The sequence below is a fragment of the Ceratotherium simum genome, chromosome 1 (genome assembly GCF_057802395.1).
Source record: "Ceratotherium simum simum isolate JZ-2026a chromosome 1, ASM5780239v1, whole genome shotgun sequence".
Classification (NCBI taxonomy): domain Eukaryota; kingdom Metazoa; phylum Chordata; class Mammalia; order Perissodactyla; family Rhinocerotidae; genus Ceratotherium; species Ceratotherium simum.
This window is the reverse complement of record NC_141900.1, coordinates 79,004,665-79,021,128: the sequence shown is the minus strand read 5'-3', so window position 1 is coordinate 79,021,128 and position 16,464 is coordinate 79,004,665. Positions and strand designations below refer to the sequence as shown.

The 16,464-nt window shown below is 35.9% G+C and overlaps 1 protein-coding gene across 2 annotated transcripts in view; it reads right to left on the bottom strand.

The window, feature by feature from the left end:
• Positions 1 to 16,464, bottom strand: part of CPED1 (cadherin like and PC-esterase domain containing 1) — a 265,453-nt gene that overhangs the window by 113,428 nt on the left and 135,561 nt on the right. For both annotated transcript variants that reach the window (XM_014785341.2, XM_087430096.1), the window contains 2 exons: positions 15,377 to 15,563; positions 14,163 to 14,331 (listed from right to left, as the gene is read on the bottom strand). In XM_014785341.2, coding sequence (XP_014640827.1) covers positions 14,163 to 14,331; positions 15,377 to 15,563 — 356 coding nt within the window. The remainder of the gene's footprint in view (positions 1 to 14,162; positions 14,332 to 15,376; positions 15,564 to 16,464) is intronic.

Genomic DNA, 16,464 nt, shown 5'->3' with positions numbered 1-16,464 from the left:
GAAAAAATAGGGACCTCTTCAGCAAATTTGCAATTGATCATTCATTTTATACATTTAGAAATAGCGATTTTGCATTAGAGACTTTCTTAAGTATACAGACCTGGCTCAAGGAACTCAGGAAACACGTCCAGGTGTTGATTCCAATAGCTCTTCTACATAAGGTTCAGCTACTAACTGCCAGGAGGTTTGATAACCAGTCCATAGGTTCTCATCCTCACTCTTCCACTTACTGGCAGTGAACTTGAGTAAATTATTAAGGATAGACCTTGGCAAAGTATTGAGGTCTACTCATATGCAGGGTGAGGGATCGGGCATCCAAGATCCCCCCAACTCTAAAGTTTAGTGTGACATGGAACACAAGATTCACAAATGGCCTTTAAATGAATACAACTGCTGCCCACAGAGCCGTTGGTCAATCCTCCAGTTAGAGACACAGCTACTCATACCCTCTTCTACCAGCATCATCCCCATTATCAGCTTTGCCCCTGGAGCCCTTTCCCCACCCATAACTGTTTCAGGGCTCTGTGGCATACCTGCCCCCTTCCTCAGGACTCTTTGACGATATTAATGATATCATATGTTAAGAGGATTTTTGGAGGTTCCTTGTAACCTAACCTCACTTGTCAATTTTCTTCTGCAGAAAAAAAAAATTGACTACAAGTTCCAAACAATAACCTACAAATTAATTTTTAGGGCCAAAGCCTTTTGGAAAGCAATACTTATTTCAGCAATCTAGTTTTCAAGCGGAATGTAGTGGCTAAGAGCATAGCTTGTAAGTATCAGAGCTCTGGAACCAGGCTGTCTGTGTTCAAAAACGGGCTATGCTACTTATAAGCTATGTGACTGTGGGCATGTTCTCTGTACCACCATTTCTCCATCTGTGAAATTATGGGGCTTTATCAAAGTATCTACCTCATTAAGTGTTTTGTTTTGTTTTGAGAATTGAGTTAATGAATGTAAAGCAATTAAAATAGGACCTCGTACACATTAAGTGCTGAAAAGATGTTAGATACTATGCATTTTAAATATTCTCAAAAGTGACAAATCTCTAATCTGTGAAGATGTATTAACATTTGGGAAATATCCAAAAGTCATTTGAAACAAATTCTGATTTTAAAAAAGTGGGAGAGAGTTTAGCAATTTGGTTGAAATTATGATGTCAATATATAGAATGGGATTCATTTTCTCATTTAGATTATTATCAGGTATAAATAGTCTTTTGAAGTGATGGCTTTCAAAATGATAGTCTTTTTTTTAAAGAAATTATACATACTGTGAAACAAAATCACATATGGTTATACCTTGTGCCTGATGACACACAGGTACCATCTTTGTCCTCTGCTGCTCATTTATAAATGGCACAGGGAACATTGATCTCCTTACCTTTAATGGAAGATAATATCTGGGAAGGATATCCTTGTGTTTGGCAAAGAAATACTTCCCCTCTTTCTGTTAAATACTCTGAATATTCAGTCTCTCATTGAGATTGCTCATAAAATGACATACAAAATTAATCAAGCAGCTATCAAAGTTAAAACATATGTTCAGGACAAATTTGCACTCAATTCTGGAATTTTCGTTTCATCACATTCACTACAAAATTTATAGTATAATTTAGCATAGGTGGTTTTTTCTGCAAAGCTCTTCACATGTTTACATCTTATTAAATCTAAACTTAAATATAAGCAATTTAAAATCTCCAATTCAGTTTACTAGACCTTAATAGAAAAAAATAAAGCCTGTTTTAAACTTTCCTCTTATACAAACCTGAAGACATATTTCATTTATCTATTTATTTATTTATACTTTGCAAACATGTATATTGAGCTCTGCCTGTGCCCAGGCACTATTCCAAGCTCTTCACAATATTAACTCAGTGTTTTCTGAAAACTACCCTATGGGGTCAATACTATTATATCCTATCTGAGAGATGAGAAACTTCCCCAAGGTATCCAACAAGGAAGTGGTAGTTGTGACTCAAATCCAGGCAGCACAAATAACATTTTAATCAAAGTATTTAAGAGACGCTATTTCACTTAAAGAAAAATTTTCCCTCCTTGGTATTTCTTAAACCTTTGAAATCTGGGCCTCTTAACTGTATCCAGAATTTAATTTTAAAATAACCTGTCAGGTCAAGAATCCCACATGCAATATTTATTTTCCAAATCATTAGGTCTGGAAAGATCATCCTCAAGCATGCGGGAGGTGGGGAGGGGGGAGGCGGAGGAGGTAAAAACCCAGAAAAGTCAGTGAGAGTCTGTACCACATTGCTGAAGAATGAGGTCCTAAAGAGTTGGAGGGCCACTGGGGTGGAGAGGGCTGAGCTGCTTTGAAGAGTGAGGTCATGCTCAATGTTTTAAACTCATTAGCCCGGCCTAAAAAAAGGATGTGGGTGAAAAAGAAAAAAAAGACAAATTAGCAGCATTTTCAAAAGAAGTTAAATTTGTCAGGCAGTAAAGTGTCCTAATTCTGCCTTCAGGGAACATATGTCAAACCAGCTTGTGGTTCTGCAATCGGTAAAAACATCTGCCGGGAATACCCCATCCCTTATTCTTGTTCCTCCAACACATGCTTGTGCAAGGAAACGTTACAGTTGGTCAAACGCATGTGGAAATTTTCTCAGCATTACCTAATTGAGCCATTGGGCCAACCTTTCTTTAAACAAAAAACAATTTTTTATAGCCTGCTGAAAGAAAGCCCATCAATGGCTTTGACTAATGAGGACATTATAAATAGCCCAAATGACATAATTTTAAATCTCCCTGTGTTTTCAGGACCACCGTTACCTCCAACTCATAACCACTTTCTGAGCCTGTGAGAAGAAAGCAATGATTAGGTATCTCCTCACAGATGTTTATTTCTAAGTTCATATAGGATTTGGTGGCATTTTGCTTTGAGATCTATAATAATTGCTGATTCTCTGTGCTAATAGAGGTCATGGAAAGACCACACATAATTCCAAAATGTAATACTGTTATATATACACTAATTTCTTTATCATTAAAACGATGAATGATTTGGTCTGTTTTCATCTATCCTTAAGTTAATCTTGGTGAAACTGGAAGATTGACAGACTAGAATGAGACCACAATTGTAAATATTCTTAGCTTTAACTATACCATTATTAATTAGACCTATGCCTTTAAGTCACTGATAAAATATTGAACAGGGTATGTCAGTTCTGGTGTGCCCCACCAAAATCCTCTCCCAGTGGATGCAAATTCATTAAAAAAAAAACTATGGATGAAATAATATATGTAAACACTTAGTTCAGTTGCTAGGACAAAGCAGGTGCTCAATAAATTGAATTGTAATCATATATATTTATCCCAGAGATGAAACTATATTTATTATGCTTGTTGCTACTGGTAACATTCTGCTTCAGAATGTGGGTTACTAGGATATGAATTTTTACCTGGGTTTTTTCATAATTCTGAAATTGTATACAGCATTGGGTGTGACTGTATATTATTTCTCGAGACAAGAGGTCAAAACTTTCATCAGATACTCAAAAGGGTATATTGCTTGCTCCAAAAGGTTAAGAACCAGTGGCACAGAGGAATCATTTGCTTTAACTTGTCTTATACAGAACCAAAATCTATTGTTTGATAAAGCCAAAAATGTCTTTTTAAAATTAAGTCATGTTCTAGACTTGGTTTGGTAGTGGGAGGAGGACTTATAAAGATGCCTAACCTAATACCCAAGAGCTCTCCCCTCTCTCACCACCCACCTCACTATCCTCGTATGTACCTTTGCTAGATTTAGTTTGGATTTGAGAAATGGGGAAGAACACGGAGATAGAGAGATAAAACATCAAGAGCTCTTTGGAACACTTAAAGCCCACAAAGGTGTATTAGGAATTGGAGTTATCAAAAAAGAGACTCCCTGTATCTGCTTCTCTTTTAGCCACAATCTCCCTCAAAGTTTCAAATGTCACATTTGATATCCGGTTAGCCTAACAAAATATTTTATGAAAAAACCTCCCAGGGTTCTTTTCTATTTCCTTGTTCAGTTCAGAAACCAGAAGACTAATTCTTAGAATGCCAAAACACAAACTTCAAATGAAAATGAGTATATATAGCAGAAGGTCGTACTCAGGGAAACCTCTGGATGCTATCAGAAGCCAGGAAGATCAATTCTCTTCCACATTGTATTGGCGCTGCTGTGCTAACAGTAGTAAAAGTTTGTTTCTTCTTGTAAAGGAAGCAGATGTGACTTGGAGAAACATGGAGAACAGATGTGCTGAACAAAAGTTTTTATTTAAATGGTAATTTATCTGACCGTAAGTTATATTAACTCATGAGGTGAGTGTTTAACACAACTCTTTTTCACCAACTCAGAAAGATAATTTATATAAGCGCTAAAATAGATCATGAGTTAAAGAACCCATCCCTCTCAGGTACAATTGCTTTTTAAGAAAACTGAACACTAAACAAAAATTCCCAAGTCTTCAATGTATGCGAATGCTTACTGGCCACTGAGGCTTGTGATAAAACCTTGCATTTATCATCTAACTGAATCCTCAGAATGACTCTGTAAGATAGGTTCTATTACTAGTTCTATTCTTAAAGAGAAGAAAACTGAGACTTAGAGAGCTTATATGCTTGTCACCAGGATGCATAGCCAGTTAGGCTACTTAGAAGCAGAGCCAGGACTGCACCTCAGGCTTCCCTGATCAGCAATTACGGTCATGAGCCTTGGAGGTCATGTCTACTAACCACTAGGTTAGGGAAACGGCCTGAGATACTTTGCTAAGATACAAAATTCGCTCTGATAAAATAATTTCCACAGAGAAAACTGACTCTTATTCTCTTCATAGAGCAAGAGAAAATTCTGACTTTTACAATGGAGACATTCTCTTCTACAGGTTTAAAAGCTAAACCTAGTATTCAACCACTGCATTCAGGAACCCATTTAATTTTAACTCATTAAAGGCAGAGAGATCATAATAAGTCATTGAGGGTGGAAATTTATACTTGAAGGATCTGTTCACCAAGCATATATCACCTACATACAAAACACTTAATATAAAATATAATAAATATGAAAAATAAACATATAAATTAAGATAAATATAAATAAATAAATGGAAAAAGTAAATAAATTTATAAATAAATATAAAAATATAAAATAATTAGCTTAAGACTTAGTTTCCTCTTAGAAGGGGGTGGGGTGGAGTAGATAAAAATCACGTACATTATCTTATCTGCTTGTTGTGAGGATTAAATAAGAGTTTGGAGGTAATGTCCTTCCCATTGAAGGTCCATTGATGAATGTATCATTGAAGTATTGTCAGCTCCATAATACATTCTTCTCACTATCATAAAGAATACAGGAACAAAGCCTTTTTTTTTAAGTTTTGAAAAAGTGTATTGTGGATGTTTTTAATAGAAACAATAAAGTAGTGAGTTGTGTTAAATAGTGAAAACGATTAACTGGAAATTGCTCTAACGTGTAATCAAGCATAACATTAAAAAAAGCCTGTGCACTGGAAAACATTTGAGCAATTAAAGCAATAATAGTATTCTGGCTAAGGATAATTCTAATACGTAAAATATTATAACCTAATTTAAATATTGGATACCAATACAGATAGTCAGATATTAGGATACATATGAGAGTCTAGTAAAATATTAGATGTTAGCTCTAAAGTTTTGCTAATAGATACTATTGACGGGAAGATTCTGATGTCATAACATTCCCGACCAAAATAAAGATTATGAGGACCTCAGAATATTGCAGTGATTCCAGAACATTGTAAAAATTATCATTATACACAACCATGGAAACAAATTCTAGTTAACTAAGCTTTAACGGGTTGAATTCTGGCTGAATGAGAGTTTCCTAAATAGGTCAATTAGATTTTAAGTATGAGGAAGGTTTTAGATTCTAGGGTCCAGAGTAATGATTTAAGGGGATTGCTTTGAAGTCAGACCTGTATTCAAACCCCACCTTTGCCACTAATGACATATGTTACATAGAAAGCTTGGACAAGCTTCCTAACTATTCTGAAGTCTTAGTTTCTCCATATATTAAAAAATGGCGGGGAGAGGGATAAAAAAAATCACCTATGCTTGGGGTTGTGGAGAACATTAAATAAAATAGGAAGGTAAAGTGTTTAACATGATGCCTGACACATAATAAATGTTCTATAGATGTTGCATTGCTACTACTACTACCCTTGCTGCTGCTGGATTCCTCGATAGCACATGGCATGTTCCTAAAACAAGGGGCATCGCAAATACTCAATAAACAGTTGCTGGTCAGGACCACTTCACTACAACACACTCTATTGTTGAAAAATTAAATCACATCCCTCTGGTATATTGAGGTAAGCGAGGTAACTAAAAACCACTAAAATGAGTATTTAATTGATATTATAACTTTGGAAATGAACAAAAGTATTAAGCTATCACTGATAAATGCTCTTTTGTTCTTTTATTATGGATTTTTGCTAAGATATTAGACAACTAGCACATGAGTTGTTTTGTAATAATCTTCTCTGGTGTCGGAAAGATACAAAAAGTAAATGGGAAAATTATAAAGCATTTCCAAATGCCATAACTAGAGTTATTCACACACCATTTAATAACTCAGTTTAATAACTAGTCTAGATTGCTATTTCTTTTAAGTAAAGCAGCAAATGCCAGTTTTAAATGTGTAGCTAAATGCTGAACAAATCATTTTTTACAAAATGGTATTTTTTTCTTCCTTGGTATTTTCCTTTTACTAATTGTAATTTATTTTAAAATGAAAGCTGTTTCTAGCAAATGGATCCATGAGACGTCGTCTCCTATGCTTCTGCCATATGACCTTTCTGTAGGTTTTATTTATGGCTCTATTCTGGCACAACACTTTGGGGGAAAAATGTGTATAGGACCATAGATCATCTACAGGAATCAATTTCTGCAGATGCTATATTGTTATCCACGTCAAAAAATTTTGATTTGGAAAGAGATATTAAAAGAAATATTTCCTGATATGTCTTTTAATTTCCTCAGAACATAAATATATTTTATTAATTCCTAAGCATGACATATTCCAGCCATAATAGCAGTTTATTACTTTCTAAATTTTTCTTCCTAATAGCAAAACATCATGCTATTTATGGGTAAATCAAAATGATATAACAATCTAGGTATGTTATATGGCTTTTCTATATTTCATTAAGAACCATGTTTTCTATAATTGAATACATATTTCTGATTATAATTACATTAGATAGAAAAGATGGCAAATTAATGAGTAGAATAAAGAGCTGTCAGAATAGGATCACTGACTATAGAAATGATTGAAAATACAAGGATGAAAAAAGATAAGAATGATCCTTCAACATTCAACATTGAAGGATTACCTCTAAACTATTTATACTTCTAGAGATTTACTACATTTACCAGTGGAAAGTAGAAAAGCAGGACCTCGTATGGGTATATATCAGTGGTTCTCAACTGGGGTCGATTTTGCCCCTCAGGGGACATTTCACAAAATCTGGAGACATTTTTGGTTGTCACAGCTTGAATAGAGGTGTACTATTGAAATCTAGTGGATAGAGGCCAGGGATGCTGCTAAACATCCTATGATGCACAGGAGAGCTCCCCAAAACAAAGAATTATCCAGCCTCAATATCAGTAATGCCAAGGTTGAAAAGCCTTCATCCAGATCTGGTTGTTCTATATCAGTCATGCAAACTAGCCCTTTCTTCCTCACTGATAATAACTAAACTAAGAGTTGACTCTGTGGCAACATATACAAATTCCAATTGGCAATATGATCAGAAATAGACACTAAACTCAAGTAGTTAATTATGGCTAATTAGGTACTTAACAATGTTTGATCACAGAAATGATACAAAATGTCTATTAACGAATTAATTAAATTATCTTATTATTCACCAAAATGTCATAGTAATTGATTTTTTAATTCACTGGTATGCCTTATACTTGCTTTCTCTTCACTGTTAGTCTTTCAGTGAAATGTTAAAATGAATAGTTGATGGCCAGGAGGTGAGAGAATGGGAGAAGGAGAAACGAGAAGACTTGATTAACCACAAACTGGATTCTACTTTTTTGGTTATTTGAAGGTGAATTGCCCTTTATTTTTATTTAAAATTTAATAATGGAGTCCATTAGGCCAAAATCTAATTTAAAATGTAAGGAGGAATAGTAATTTCTCCTCTTAACCAACAAATAAAATACAATTAAAGTTTAATTCATGTCCTTTCAGTTTGCCAAATATAGGCTTTGGGGGTTCAAACACAACAGTCTATCATTTACTATGCAATAGTTCAACTCTGGACTTCAATCTTAAAAATATAATGAAGGCATTATGGTTGTTGACAGAAAAGAAAAAGAATAATTTGGAAGACCAAAAGTTTCTAAGTCTCATAATGTATATCTATTTTTAGCTATTAATTTGGAAATTCTCAAATACCTGAGAATTGATAGAGATTAGAAATTTTATCCCTTGCTCTTTGTGTTCTAAACTTCATCATGGAACTTGCAGGGAACCTAAAGACTCTAATGAAATTAAGCATAAAAGAGAAATTAGGGAAAGTTCTCTGTACTAGAATTTTGACTGGAGCCTATGGTGAGAAAATCCTACCTCTGCTATTGACTTCTCCCAGTTCCTGAGACCACTTGTGCCCAGTTAAGCATCTAAAGCAATCCACAGTATTCATTCCCTATCTGTTCACTCACTTGACAGTTTCTAAAACGAAGGCTAAAAAAATACTAGTGCTTGTTAGACACTTTTCCATGTTATAAAATATACTACTGCTGTGGGACCGCACATAAACTTTAAATTAAGACCTTCTGGAAAGAATTTTTATAAATGACTGAAATATTTTTCTGCAATTATCTGTAGGATATATTCCACAAGAATTTTTTAATATTTTTCTTCATATTATAGTAACAAATTCTGAATATAATCTATTGTCTGAGATAATTGCATGGTAATTATCTTGTTTCTGATCAATATAATATTTGAGAAGGGAGGCATATCTTGGAAGATAATACATACTTCCCCACTAATGCTTTTTTCTTATATTATTGAGGTATAATATATATCCAGTATACATAATATACATATAGCCAAATACATTTATAGGTAATTTATATACAGTAAATTGCACAAATTTTAAGTGAATAGTTAATTAAATTTTTATATATCTACATACTACCTGGTTATATACGTAACCACCACCCAGATTAAGATATAGGACGTTTGCCCAAAAATGTTCCCTCATGCTTAGAGGTACCCATTGCTTCTAGGTAACCACTATTCTAATTTTTATCACCATAGACTAGTTTTTCCTCTTCTTAAACTTCGTATAAATGAAATACAGTATGTCTTTTTAAATCTAGCTTCTTTTTTTCAACATAACATTTTTGGAGATTCATCCATGTCTCTATGTATCAATAATTAACTTATTTTCTGTTATACCGAATTTGCTTATCTCTTATTGAATCGTTTCCAGCTTTTAGCTGTTATAAATACAACTGATATTAAGATTCTTGTGCCTAAATGAAGTGAGCTGTCAGACCATGAAATGACATGGAGGAACCCTAAATGCATATTACTAAGTGAAAGGAGCCGATCTGAGAAGGCTACATATTTTGATGATTCCAACTGTATGACATTCTGGAAAAGATAAAACCATGGAGACAATGAAAAGATCAGTGCTGGTGGGCAGTGGGAGAGATGAATAGGCAGAGCACAGAGAACTTTTAGGACAGTGACAATCCTCTGTATGATTTTATGGTGATGGATACATGCCACTATACATTTGTGCAAACATACAACACCAAGAGCAAACCCTAAGATAAACTATGGACTTTTGGTGACTATGATCTATCAATGTAGGTTCATCCTTGGTAAAAAAATGCACCATTCTGGTGATTGATGTTGATAATGGGAGGCTATGCAAGTGTGGGAACAGGGAATACACGGGAAATCTCTGTACCTTCCTCCCAATTTTATTGTAAGCCTAAAACTGCTCTAAAAAGCAGTCTTTTAAAAGTTAAAAAAATTTCTTGGATATGTCTTTTGATGGACATATGACTTCATTTATCTTGGGTGTAAGGCTAGGAGGATTGCTAAGTCATAGAATATATGTATATTTAGCTTTAGTAATACTGCCAAAGTTTTTCGAAGTGGCCAAACATTTTATACTCTCTGCCAGAAGTGAGAGAAAAATTGCTCCACATCCTCATCAACATTTGGTATTGTCAGTCCTTTTAATGTTTCTTTCGTGGTGGGTGGGTAGCGGTATCTCATTACGGTTTTAATTTGCATTTCTCTGATGACTAATGGGGTTGAGCATCTTTTCATACGCTTCCTGGCCACTGGGTTATCCTCTTCTTGTGAAGTAAGTGCCTTTCCATCTCAGCTTCATAATTTTCTGACAACTTTTCTTGACCTTTTTTCCCTAAATCACAGGGAGCTGCAAAGGCTAGAAAAATCTCCGATGGCACCAACAGACCAAGGGGTTACCCAGAGGCCTGGCTTTTCCATTGTTGCCTTTTGCCTCTACTCACGCCACCTAAGGATTCCTGGTTTGTGTGAAGGTGGCTTCTCCCCAGTTGTCTTCCTAGGATGGTTCTCCCTGCCAGCAGACCAGGCCAGGACCAATGTCTGGAGGACAGTAGCATCTGCTTCCCTAGTTTACTCCGTTTGGGCTCAAGAGGATTACTGCCAATGTTAGCAGGGCCTAAAGCGTTCTTGACTAGGCAGTTGGAATTAGGCAGTCGGGGAACGGCAAGCTCTAAGGGTCTGGATCTTCTCAGGAGTCTATAAAGACAGGTCTGCCCATAGGCAGAGAACATGGCTGACGGTGGTTGCAGAGCTCCGAGCTGAGCTGGCAGGCACTGGGCGAAGGCCTGCTCCTCCTGCATCTGGCCCAAGCACCCGATCTCCACCCAGCCGGCCCACGCTGGCATGAGGTGACCTCAGCAAGTGTATTTTAATCACAGGAATTTGCATTACACCAAAGGTCAATAAGATGACTTCTCACTTTATTATCATTATGATAGAAAACTTCAAAAGTCACCTAATCTAATTCCTCATCTGATTCTTGAGAGACGGATTTCCAGCAGATGCTTGAATACCTCTTGGGACAGAAAAGTCTCTACCTGTGAGACAGCCCATTCTGCAAGGAGGCAATGTAATATAACATGGACTTTGGAATTAGGCACACTTGGACTTGAATCCAAGTCCTGCCACTCACTAGCTGTGCCACGTTGGGCAATTTCTTTAACTTCTCTGATCCTTAGATTTTCTCCTCTGAAACCTGGGGCTTAGAGTAGAATTCAATCTATAGGAATGCTGTAAGAATTAAAGATACTGTAACTGTAAAGCATTTAGGACAGAGCCTGGCACATAGTAACATAAATAACCCTTAGAGACTCTTAGAGAACTCCTTTATACAATTTAGGCCAAAACTTCTACACTGGAATCCCAGTTCTAGCTTCTGGAGTGACATCAAATAAACTCCTTTTAGCTTCCAGTGGGAGGGACAGCCTCAGACAGTGTCGCATGATTGGGAAGCACGTCTGGGGAAGAATGAACAGGCCAGATTAGTAGAAGCATAAAATACACTCTGACAAATAATGGGACGCGAGGCTGGAAAAACACACAGGCCAGCATGAGAGAAGAGAATGAGCACAGGGGCAGCTTGGGACATTTTTGGCAAAATCTATGACAGTGTGTGCTTTAAGTTGATCAAGATCAAGCTTGGAAAACTGAACTGGAAAAGTAGTCAGACAGATACGGGGAATCAAAGTGGGGACTATTTTAGAATTTGAATCAACAAGCAGTAGTGTCATAATAAGGAAAAAGAAGTGATAAACCAGAGACAAGTGGGCAAATCCTGCAGATTCCATCACTGCACTATCCCTTTCACTCATATCATTTCCATTCCTACCGACACCTCTCTAGATAGTCATCATGCATATAATTACAATTAACTGTACAAAGCGCTCTCCAAATGATACCCATGAAGGAATAGATAATCCTGAAATACATATCAGTGTTAAAGATTCAATATAAGGATTTTATATTTTTATGAACACTCAGAAACTGAAAAAAAAAATTCATATTAAACTATTAATACTCATTAAATAGGTTTTGCATATAGCAGAATAATGAATGAGTCATTTCATATTTAATCTTACTATGTTTAGAGTGGAACCAAAGCATACATCTGTGCCAATAACTGTGGGTAACACAATTATGCTTCAAAAGATACAGCAAAAAACGCAACAGTACAAACCTAACTGGTGACAAGTTAAAACTAAAAATACATCTTTCATGCCCTAATATAGGAATTTTATGTTCCTTTTTAACATTTGCTGGATATTTACTCCATAAAAAAGTCAAGTTTACTGACCAACTTGAAAATGTAGTCACTCATAGAGACTTTTAAAAATTAAAATCTACATAAAAGTAAATCTATGGTGCTTTTTAAAGTGAAAAACAACTGCTTTTGGTAACCATAAATACTCTGGAAAAAATTATTCATACTATTATCTTTTCCACAGAGATGACTTATTCTAAGAGTTAGTTTCTACCTAAAATATTAGAGTAGAATAAAGAAAAACAAAAAAATACAGATAGTCATACACCAAAGAAGGTGAAAATATTTAGTTTGGAAATAATTATATACACACAAACACACACATACTTAGACAAAAACACACCTCCCTCTGAGTTTTCGTCTCCTCCCTCATGAACATTTTTGGTGTGGCTCTATCATTTGTTTTCTAGTTCAGAAAAAGACTGAGGTATAGCAACCCAAATAAAGCAAACTGAAAAGTGACAAACCAAGAGGAACATATTTTGAAGTCTTCTCCACTGTCTAGCCCAGTGTTTCCTTAACTGTGTTCTACAGAAGAGTATTAATAGCTATTCCATTAAAAGGATGTCAAATAAGTTTGGAAATGCTGCACACTATATATTCCCCTTTTGAAGGTCCACCATTTAAATTAATATATGAAAGGTTTAGAGAAGTCCTAAAATAAAGAAACCTACCTAATTTTGTTTAACCCACTGCTTCATAACCATGGAATCCTACTCTTTTCCATCTTTTTTTTTTTTTAGGACACCTACTAATATCTTTCAGAAAAATGATTCTGTCCTGCTTTAGACCAATGTGAAATTCCCTTTGAGCTGGTAGTAGTTCATAAATTACAGGTGTGTATTTCCTTGAAAAATAAAAATCTCAGTGATAGGTACCCTTAGAAAATAGTGTTAAACTCTTACAAATTATGGGATTGTAGTGGAGGTGGGTAGAGGGGGAGAGAACACTGTGTCTGGCTACTACGTTTAAGCAAACATGGTACCCACCCTACTCACTGAGGCCCAGTCGGCCATTTCTCTCTTTTACTAGCCCTCTGTGCTCCAATGCTCCGTAGCGCATCAATCACTGAGACATGACATATTTGTAATTCTGCTTTCTAAGTGGATTAGCAGATATGATGAGAGTGCCAATTACTTCTTCCCTGGGATCACCTGTAGTGAGGGTTTATGATGTGAGGAAATGTAGGTTGTACATAAAATCCTAAAAAGGAAGAAACCATCAAATAAGACAAAATTTCTGGGTAATGTTCACCCTCCTCCAAAATCAATAGGGCTATAAAATGATGTGTGTTGCTCACAAGAGAAACTACAGCCTTTAGGAATGATTAAGGTGTGAGAAATGAAAGAGAAATATACCTACCTAAGCAAATTTAATTTCATTCATCTGGTATCCCTTCTGTAGAATAGTTCCATACATTTTTCTCTCATTCTTTAAAATAAACTCCACTGAATCTAGTTTAAAATTTCAAAGCAGATCAGGGACAAATCCAAGGAACATAGCACAATTTAAAAGGGATGTAAAACTAATTTCATAACTAAGTGTGAGTAATCAGACTTTTTTTTCAATATTAACCACACTAAATCCACTGAACACAGTAAGTGCAGGGAGCAGCCACCATACTAAAAAGAAAACTACTTACAATGAGGTATCTTAGATACCTGGTTGGGACTCTTTCTCCTTTGAAATGAAACTACAGTTTAGATTTGAAAGCACACATTTTTTCCTAACAATTTTTGTTTGGCATTTTTCACCTGGGTTAACAGGTCACTCCCAATGCAACCCCAGTGCAAATGTAAAATTCACTTACCTGCACAAAACCACATGCTGTGAAGTCCTCAAACAAGGGCAGACTTGGACGATCTTCTCTGTAGATGGTGAGTTTGTATGTGATCAGGGTCTCACTCTGGGCTGGAGATTCATCCACCACAAGCACTGAGATTTTGTTCATTCCTAAGCCCAGAGGGTAGCTACCAAAGCTGGAAGGAGACAGAGAGAAACATTTATTCAGCCCAAAAGAATTCACATATCAATATTTATTAAATGCCTACAATTCACATAAGAAGGCAGATAAGTTCTGTACAATTTTATAAGAAACCTAAAATGTGAAAAAAAATATTTTAACTTATGTTTTATAGTACTTTGGTATGCCAAGAGTTATCTTGCAGAGCAAGTCATGTCCTCTGTCAATTACAAGGACGGGAACTAATATTTATTAACCGCTTGTCAGGATCATATATTATCTCATTTAATACTCACAACAACTCTACAGAAAAACTATGATTGTCCCCATTTTAACTATAGAGACCATGACATAGAACTGGAAAACAAATTGCCCAGTCACATGGTAGAGTCAGGGTTGGGACCCAAGTTAGTCTGATTTGAATCCTCTTTTCTTTCTACTGGACTCTCTTAGCTCCCAAGGAAGCCAAGTGTATTTCTTTCCATACAGCATGGGAACGTGAGTATATTTGTTGTCATGGACATGGTAGGTAATGAGGTTCTATCTTTTGTTCAAATATTATAAACAAAAAAGTTGGTGACTCTCAAAAGAGTCAACAGAAAAAAATCCCATGAGACTAGGAAAGTTAGTGTTATGTCTACAAATTGTCACCAACATGTTTATAAGCAATCAATCCCTGAGTATTCAAAAATGAGAAATTGGAGTAGGGTAGAAGGAGACTATTGTTCAGAAGGATTAACTCTTCAACAATCTAAAAACATGAAGACAACAATAAGCTAAATTTTCCCTTAATTCGTCCTCTTTAATATTTCACATCACAAGATCCTCTCTTGCTACAACATCGTTACAAAGATTAGATATGAAGACTGCCAATAGATCAGTAGAGCCCTTGATGTGTTCTTTTGAACCATATGACACCTGAAAAGCGGAAGGATTTCACACTCTGGCAACGTCTCCAACTGATCTTGTGCCTCCGCTTTTCTGAACCACCTTCAAAGTTTGCTTCAAATGTCTGCTTCCCACTGTGATGTCTCCACCAAGCCCCAGCCAGGTCCCTATACCTTGGTCCTGCCCGTTCATGCAGGTACACCTTGCACTGACATCTAGAAGTCTCCGCTCCAATTGTCACTGTTACCACATCGAATGGGACTTCAGAGTAATAATCTTTGATCTTTGGGTTAAATTCGGGATTTAGTTTCAAATGCGGATGTGTGAAGATCTGCTTAATATGACATTGTGTGTCTTTATCTGTTAAAAAAACAAAAACAATGACAAAGAAAAGACAACTGTGAAACGGCTAGATGTTTATAAATCATATGATTAAGGTTTTGTGGGTTTTTTTTTTTAACTCCTTTGAACAACTTGCACGATCACTGCTGATTTGCCATTCAGCTCGCTGGTCATAGATGATTTGTGGCTTCAGCTGGATTTTCTACTTGTCAAATTTTGTAGAATTTGCCTCATATAACAGCTGCTGACTTTAGTGGGTGTTATACAGATGATATTTTTTGCTCAGCCCTTAAAAGTTTAAAGGCACGGAAGGTGGAAAAATGTCTCTCCAGTGGATTGATAACATTTTCATGGCATTTACTGCATATATCAAGCAACTGTGTAAAGGGGTGCAATCACTCTGTGGAGTGGTGACAGAAGGGTACCAGCAGGGAATGAGGAAAAGTTCTTAATGGAGAGTGCCATTAAACTGCCATAGGATTGATATAGTAGCTTAGAGGCAGTAGGGTGGAGTAAAGAATGTGAAATCCAATAATATACCAGACAGTCAGATACAAAAACAGGGCATCCTGTGACCCTCCGTACCCCGGCCACCTCAACCTAAGAAAGTACCTTAAAGTATAAGAAGGAAATGCTATAATCTGCTCAATACTGTTATAGAATTTAGCATATTACTCCATACCATTAATTCTAAGCCATTTTTAAAAAGTGTTTCTACTTGGTAGCCCAATGTTTACAAAAGTATCTTGGTGAGAAAAAAAGAAATGTGCCTATGTTTATAGGCACATATACCAGCCACTGTTAAATTATACTGCTTTCATATCTGAGATAAATAAATTACTCCCAAGAAGCTCAGCAAATGTTTTTCAAAGAAATATTAAGTATTTTGTTCCATAAATATTTTTCAATAGTCAAGAAA